Source organism: Ursus maritimus, assembly GCF_017311325.1.
Source record: "Ursus maritimus isolate PB19 chromosome Y unlocalized genomic scaffold, ASM1731132v1 scaffold_Y5, whole genome shotgun sequence".
Lineage (NCBI taxonomy): Eukaryota > Metazoa > Chordata > Mammalia > Carnivora > Ursidae > Ursus > Ursus maritimus.
This window is the reverse complement of record NW_024423338.1, coordinates 62,426-70,900: the sequence shown is the minus strand read 5'-3', so window position 1 is coordinate 70,900 and position 8,475 is coordinate 62,426. Positions and strand designations below refer to the sequence as shown.

The following is an 8,475-nucleotide window of genomic DNA, read 5'->3' as shown; positions in this document are numbered from 1 at the left end:
CTGCTCCCTCTCATAAATAAATAAATAAACAAATAAATAAATAAATAAGACAGAAGAGTAAGAAAGTCTTTTAAAAAATACTCCACACTATTTTTAAGTAATCTCTACACCCAGGGTGGAGTAGCATGCTCTACTGAGACAATCAGACACACCGCATGTTTCACTTTTAAGTAAGAAAAAAAACAGCTTAAATTTTACCTACGCTGTGTGTTAAAATTAGATTTTTTTGGCTTATAATTTATTTTTGTAATGTGTATATTTTTTTAACCAGCTAACAGCAAAATGGTGGAAGCAGATAGACCTGGGAAGCTGTTTATAGGAGGCCTCAGTATCGAGACTAATGAAAAGACTCTTGAAGCAGGATTTGGGAAATATGGTCGTATAGTAGAAGGTAACTCTTAAAACCAACATCTATGTTAATGTTCAAAGCAAATTATACTAAATATATATAAATGAACAGCTAAGCTAAAATTCTATTTTTGAAAATTATTTGAGCACTTTTTCTTAATATTTGTGTTTCATATTGGGAAAGCACTAATAGCAATGAATGAAAGGGTCCATCTACAAGTCTCTTACTATTGAGAAGGAAAAAAAGGAACAGCAAATAAATAAAATATGTATACTGTGGAGGTAAGACTTTGAAATAGAGAATATAGGCTAACTGTAGAGTTCTTCACTGTTAACTTTTATCAACCAAAATGATATAAAATGTAGTTTTTAACCTGCAACAATTTTTTTATTGTTATATCCATAACATAAGTTAAAAAGAACTTAGTTTAATTAATTAAAAAGAACTTTGATGAAAAGGTACATTGATAATTTTCAAAATATTAAGAAAATTCACATTTATGTAACATCAACTTAAAAATTTTACATGCACTACAGTTCTTTTGATGAAGGATCGGGAAACAAACAAATCCAGAGGCTTTGCTTTTATTACATTTGAGAGCCCTGCTGATGCTAAAGATGCTGCCAAAGATATGAATGGGAAGGTAAAAGAGTCTCTTAAAATTTTTTAGCTCTGTTCTTCATCGAATAGTATTTTTAGATTGTTTTTGCTTTTCTAATTTTTTGAGGTAGCCTAATGTGTATGCCAAAATTCTTGTGACTCTTCATCACTCTTCTTTTTGTCACATAAATACTGGAAAGTGTTGTTGGAAGGAGTGAAATGAACGTTAACTTTAGCAGTATATGTTAATGTATTTCTATGCTAATATTCCAGTTTAAAATGTTTTTTTAAAAAATCTGCATAAAAATAATACAACAGAAGTAAGATAGTGTTTATAAAAAGCTGTTGAAATTCATTGAAGTGTTTCTGTAGCATAGAAGCTTAGGAAGACAAATACGAAAGATTAATTCCTGTTATTTGGGGAAAACAATTCTTGACAAAGTTAATGCTTGAGCAGAAACTTTACATTCATATAGGCATTCAATTCTTGAGGACAAAAAATAATAATGAGTTAACTGTTGAAGTGGTGGTCAAAGTAATTATCTGGTCACCTGCACCTAACTTTACCCTTCTCTCCTTAGTAAGTTTTTATTCTGTAATCAGTAATTTTTGTAAAATTGATAATAGATTATTTTACTGTAGTGGTTGGGGGTTTATTTTGATACAGTCTTTAATGTCCTTATGAATAAAGAAGGTAGTTTTTTTCTTTCTGGATTTTAAAATCCAGTAATTGTATGTCTCCTATATACTTTTAAGTTTTTCAGTGATTCTGTTAAAATACTGAATACTTTATCACACTCCAGGTTACAACATTCTAGAATTTTGGGCTTCTTTGTTTCTTAGATTCTCCTGATCTGTTTTATGGCTTTATTATTCTTTAATCTCTCCTCAATATTTTTTAGCCTGGTCAAGACTTGTGTGGCCTCATAAATAGCATTTTCAGTTTCAAAAACTCAAGTTGCGTACTTACCCCCAAATTTTATCTCTTTACTTTATATTGTATGTAGTATCTTTTTATACTCATTATATTATAAATCAAGTTTGTTTTTTAACTTTTCAATCATTTTATTATGTTAATTAAGTTCATTTTAAAATTATTTGCAGGACTTTTTAAGTTCACATAATGTGGAATACATATGTTAGTTTTCTTTTTTCCTCTGTAGATTGGTTTCTGGTACAAAGCAGACTCTCACTACATACTGACCTTTTTACTTTGCTTTTATATATTATGACTGTTAGTATATAGAAGTTGGATTTGACTAAGGATTTGGTGTTGTACACACAGGTAAATTAGACTTATTTAAAACAATTGATGATTCTTTTGTGTTCTGATTTTCAAGGACAAGGACATGAGTTTGTATAGACTTTATTCCTAAATTCTTTCATTCAGCAGACACATTATTGAGTACTTATGTGTTAGCCTTTGATAAAGCAACTGAGTAATGGTTGTAAATCAAACTACCTGCTTTCTTGTATTTGAGGGTGAAAGATAAGAACTGTATAAATGAAAGTACATATGATTAGTTTCATATGCATAAGAACTTTATAAGAAGTTAAGTTAGTAATTTAGTTAGAACTTGTAGTGGACAGTGTTTTTATCCATGAAGATAAAGGGATATTAGCTGAACCTTGCATTTTAAAAAGGAAATAGCCATGCATAATTTTACAGAAAATATTTTGGACCCAGGAACAGTAAATGAGTCCCTGGTTTGGGAACCGCTACTTGTGGCTATTTATTTTTTTTTTTTTTTTTAATGATTTTTTATTTTATTATGTTAGTCACCATACAGTACATCCCCGGTTTCCGATGTAAGGCTCGATGATTCATTAGTTGCGTATAACACCCAGTGCACCATGCAATACGTGCCCTCCTTACTACCCATCACCGGTCTATCCCATTCCCCCACCCGCCTCCCCTCTGAAGACCTCAGTTTTTTTCTCATAGTCCATAGTCTCTCATGTTTCATTCCCCCTTCTGATTACCCCCCTTTCTTTATCCCTTTCTTCCCCTACCGATCATCCTAGTTCTTATGTTCCATAGATGAGAGAAATCATATGATAGTTGTCTTTCACTGCTTGACTTATTTCACTTAGCATTATCTCCTCCAGTGCCGTCCACATGTTGTAGAATGTTGAGAACTCGTTCTTTCTGATAGCTGAGTAATATTCCATCGTATATATGGACCACAACTTCTTAATCCAGTCATCTGTTGAAGGGCATCTCGGCTCCTTCCATGATTTAGCTATTGTGGACATTGCTGCTATGAACATTGGGGTGCATATGGCCCTTCTCTTCACTACGTCTGTATCTTTGGGGTAAACACCCAGTAGTGCAATGGCTGGATCATAGGGTAGCTCAATTTTTAACTTTTTAAGGGACCTCCACACTGTTTTCCAGAGTGGCTGTACCAACTTGCATTCCCACCAACAATGTAGGAGGGATCCCCTTTCTCCACATCCTCTCCAACAATTGTTGTTTCTTGCCTTGTCTATTTTTGCCATTCTAACTGGCGTAAGGTGGTATCTCAGTGTGGTTTTGATTTGAATTTCCTTGATGGCTAATGATTTTGAACATTTTTTCATGTGTCTGTTAGCCATTTGTATGTCTTCATTGGAAAAGTGTCTGTTCATATCTTCTGCCCATTTTTTGATTTGTTTATTTGTTTCTCGTGTATTGAGTTTGAGAAGTTCTTTGTAGATCTTGGATACCAGTCCTTTATCTGTAGTGTCATTTGCAAATATATTCTCCCATTCCGTGGGCTGCCTCTTAGTTTTTCTGACTGTTTCCTTGGCTGTGCAGAAACTTTTAATCTTGATGAAGTCCCATAAATTCATTTTATCTTTTGTTTCTCTTGCCTTTGGGGATGTGTCATGAAAAAGGTTGCTTTGGCCGATGTCGTAGAGGTTGCTGCCTATGTTCTCCTCTAGAATTTTGATGGATTCCTGTCTCACATCGAGGTCTTTCATCCATTTGGAGTTTATTTTTGTGTATGGTGTGAGAGAGTGGTCAAGTTTCATTCTTTTGCATGTAGCTGTCCAATTTTCCCAGCACCATTTATTGAAGAGACTGTCTTTTTCCCACCGGATGTTTTTTCCTGCTTTATCAAATATTAGTTGCCCAAAGAGCCGAGGGTCCATTTCTGGGCTCTCTATTCTGTTCCATTGGTCTATGTGTCTGTTTTTGTGCCAGTACCATGCTGTCTTTGTGATCACAGCTTTGTAGTACAGCTCGAAATCCGGCATTGTGATGCCCCCAGCTTTGTTTTTCCTTTTCAACAGTTCCTTGGAGATTCGGGGCCTTTTCTGTTTCCATACAAATTTAAGGACTATTTGTTCCAGTTCTTTGAAAAATGTCCTCGGTATTTTGATCGGGATAGCATTGAAAGTGTAGATTGCTCTGGGTAGCATGGACATTTTAACTATGTTAATTCTTCCAATCCATGAGCATGGAATATCTTTCCATCTTTTTATGTCTTCCTCAATGTCTTTCAAGAGTGATTTATAGTTTCTAGAATATAGGTCCTTTACGTCTCTGGTTAAGTTAATTCCAAGGTAACGTATGGTTTTTGGTGCTATTGTAAATGGGATGGATTCCCTAATTTCTCTTTCTTCGGTCTCGTTATTCGTGTATAGAAATGCAACTGATTTCTGAGCATTGATTTTGTATCCCGCCACGTTACTGAATTGCTCTATAACTTCTAATAGTTTGGGAGTGGCTTCTTTTGGGTTTTCCATATAGAGTATCATGTCATCTGCAAAGAGAGACATTTTGACTTCTTCTTTGCCAATTTGAATACCTTTGATCCCTTTTTGTCGTCTGATTGCTGTTGCAAGGACTTCTAGTACTATGTTGAATAATAGTGGCGAGAGTGGGCATCCTTGTCGAGTTCCTGATCTTAAGGGAAAGGCTTCCAGCTTTTCCCCATTGAGAATAATATTTGCAGTAGGCTTTTCATAGATGGCTTTTATGAGATTGAGAAATGTACCTTCTATTCCTACACTCTGAAGGGTTTTAATCAGGAAAGGATGCTGTATTTTGTCAAATGCTTTTTCGGCATCGATTGAGAGGATCATATGGTTCCTGAGTCTTTTCTTGTTGATATGATGTATCACGCTGATTGATTTGCGAATATTGAACCACGCTTGCATCCCAGGTATGAATCCCACTTGATCGTGATGGATAATCCTTTTAATGTACTGTTGGATTCTATTAGCAAGTATCTTGTTGAGGATTTTGGCGTCCATATTCATTAGGGAAATCGGTCTGTAATTCTCCTTTTTGAGGGGGTCTTTGCCTGGTTTGGGGATCAAGGTAATATTGGCCTCATAGAATGAGTTTGGTAGCTTTCCTTCTGTTTCTATTTTTTGAAATAGCTTTAGGAGAATAGGTATTATTTCTTCTTTGAATGTTTGGTAGAATTCCCCAGGAAAACCGTCCGGGCCTGGAGTTTTGTTATTTGGAAGGTTGTTTATCACTGACTCAATTTCTTCATAATTAATTGGCCTGTTTAAGGAATCAATTTCTTCCGGTTTCAATCTTGGTAGTTTATAGGTTTCCAGGAAGGATTCCATCTCTTCCAGATTGCTTAGTTTATTGGCATATAGCTGTTGATAAAAATTTCTAATAATCCTTCCAATTTCAATGGTGTTCGTCGTGACCTCTCCTTTTTCATTCATAATTTTAATAATCTGGGTCCTTTCTCTTTTCTTTTGGATAAGTCTTGCCAGTGGTCTGTCAATTTTATTGATTCTCTCAAAGAACCAGCTTCTAGTCCTGTTGATCTGCTCTACTGTACTTCTGGTTTCTGCTTGATTGATTTCAGCTCTAATTTTGGTCAACTGCTTCCTCGTGCGTGGATTAGGCCTGTCCCTCTGTTGCTGTTCCAGCTTCTTGAGGTGAGAATATAAAAACTGCATTTTAGATTTTTCTATTCTTTTGAGTGAGGCTTGGATGGCTATGTATTTCCCCCTTAGGACTGCCTTTGCAGTATCCCATAGGTTTTGGACTGTTGTATTTTCATTCTCATTGGTCTCCATAAATTGTTTAATTTGATTTTTGATTTCCTGGTTTATCGAGTCATTCCTGAGCAGGATGGTTCTTAGTCTCCAAGTGTTTGAGTTTCTTCCAAATTTTTCCTTGTGGTTGAGTTCCAATTTCAGAGCGTTGTGGTCTGAGAATATGCAGGGGATAATTTCAATCTTTTGGTATCGGTTGAGACCTGTTTTGTGTCCCAGAACATGGTCTATTCTTGAGAATGTTCCATGGGCATTAGAATAGAATGAGTATTCTTTGGTTCTGGGGTGTAGTGTTCTATATATATCTATGAGGTCCAACTCGTCGAGTATGGCATTCAAAGCCTTTGATTCTTTGCTTAGTTTTTGCCAGGGTGTTCTGTCTATTTCTGAGAGTGGAGTGTTGAGGTCCCCTACTATTAATGTATTTTTATTTATATGTCTCTTTATTCTGGTTAAGAGTTGGCTTGTGTATCTTGCTGCTCCCCTGTTGGGGGCATATATATTTATAATTGTCATATCCACTTGTTGAATACTTCCCTTAAGAATAATATAGTGCCCTTCTGCATCTCTAACTATAGTCTGTAGTTTAAAATCCAATTTATCTGATATGAGAATTGCTACCCCAGCTTTCTTTTGAGGTCCATTTGCGTGAAAGATGGTACTCCATCCCCTTACTCTCAGTCTGAATGCATCTTTGGGTTCGAAATGAGTCTCTTGTAGACAGCAAATGGATGGGTCATTTCTTTTTATCCAATCTGCAACCCTGTGGCGTTTTATGGGATGGTTCAAACCATTTACATTAAGACTGATTACTGAGAGATATGATTTTAATGTTGCCATGTTGCCAGTAAAGTCTTTGTTTGTATTGGCTGTGACTTTCTGTTCTGTATCACTCTTGGGGCCTTTTTACTTTTATAGAACCCCCCGTAATATCTCCTGTAGGGCTGGTTTCGTGGTTACAAAATTGGTTAGTGACTGGCGATTCTGAAATGTCTTTATTTCTCCATCAATTCTGAATGACAGCCTTGCTGGATAAAGGATCCTTGGCTGCATGTTTTTCTCTGAAAGAGCTTTAAATATGCTCCCCCAACCCTTTCTCTCATTCCAGGTCTGTGTAGACAGGTCTGACGTAATTCTGATGCTTTTGCCTTGGTACGTGAGAAATTTCTTTGCCCTGGCCGCTTTCAATACTGTATCCTTGCATCTAATATTTGCGAATTGCACTATGACGTGACGTGGCGTAGGTTTGTCGTGGTTGAGCTTGGGAGGGGTCCTCTCTGCCTCTTGGACACGAATGTTTGTTTCCCTTGCTAGATTAGGGAAGTTTTCAGCTACAATTTGTTCAAATATCTCTTCTAGACCTCTGTTTTTCTCCACCCCCTCGGGGATGCCGATGATTCTAACATTGGATCGTTTCATTGAGTCAGTAATCTCCCGTAACCTACATTCGTGGGCGTGGATTTTTTTAAGACCATCTTCTATTTTCATTTTTTCCTCTATTAACCCATCCTCCAATTCACTAACCCGTTCCTCTGCTTCTGCGACCCTGGCCGTCAGAGCCTCTAGTTTTGCCTGCATTTGGCTCATAGAATTTTTAATTTCTGTCAGATTCGCTCTCATTTCTGTCCTTAGGGATTCTATATTCTCAGTAACCTTTTCGTTAATAGTTTTTTCAATTCTACTCATCATTTTGACCATCGTTACTCTGAATTCCATTTCTGATAATTTGGTTACATCCATATCCATTATTTCTGTGGCAGAGGCCACAGAATCACTGTCTTTTCTTTGCTGGGGGGGGCTTCTCCTTCTTGTCATTCTGATGAAGAGAGGTTGCGGGGTTTCCAGAGCCCAAATTATTGACTGGGTCCCAGGCCGTGCCCCTTGTTTTATAGGGATGTTAGGGATGTGGGCTTCTTCTTTAAAGATTTTATTTATTTATTTATGTGGCAGCCAACCAGCGAGAGAGGGAACAGAAGCAGGGGAGTGGGAGAGGAGAAGCAGGGTTCCAGGGGGAGAGGCCGATGAGGGGCTCCTTTCCGGGACGCTGGGATCACGCCCTAAGCCGAAGGCAGGCCGCTCAATGACTGCGCCACCCAGGCGCCCGGGTTGTGGGCTTCTTGATTTTTCAGCCTGCCTTCTGTGTTCTGGGGGAGGGGCCTGCCGCGCCAATACTCAGGCAACCCTGTTTGGGTAGAGTCTCCGTGTCCCCTGCGAGGGAGGATGGGGATGGGCACTCTCTGAGCCGGTATTTCCAGGCTTTTGTTCTCTGGCGGCTTTCCCTGGCGGTTTGCTGTGCCTCTTCTGAGAGTCAGAGCAGCAGCGGCCAAATTTCAGCCTCTGTCACGGAACAGAAGGATTGCGGCCCGTTCTCTACTAATGTTCTGGCCACTTTAACTCTGTTTCTGTTGGTGCTGCTCAACCCTGCAGCGTCCCCGGATGTGCGCCCCACACCCGGCGTCCCAGCCCTCACTTCCAGGGCGGGCGCGTCTCTGTCCTTTGGGTGTCTAATG

General features: G+C 38.1%; 1 protein-coding gene across 1 annotated transcript in view; it reads left to right on the top strand.

Annotated features, from left to right (window-relative positions):
- Positions 1–282: 282 nt before the first annotated feature.
- LOC103656602 (RNA-binding motif protein, X chromosome-like) overlaps positions 283–8,475 on the top strand; it is a 16,576-nt gene continuing 8,383 nt past the window's right edge. The window contains exons 1-2 of the mRNA XM_008684014.2: positions 283–391; positions 886–992. Of these exons, the coding sequence (XP_008682236.1) occupies positions 283–391; positions 886–992 (216 nt within the window). The remainder of the gene's footprint in view (positions 392–885; positions 993–8,475) is intronic.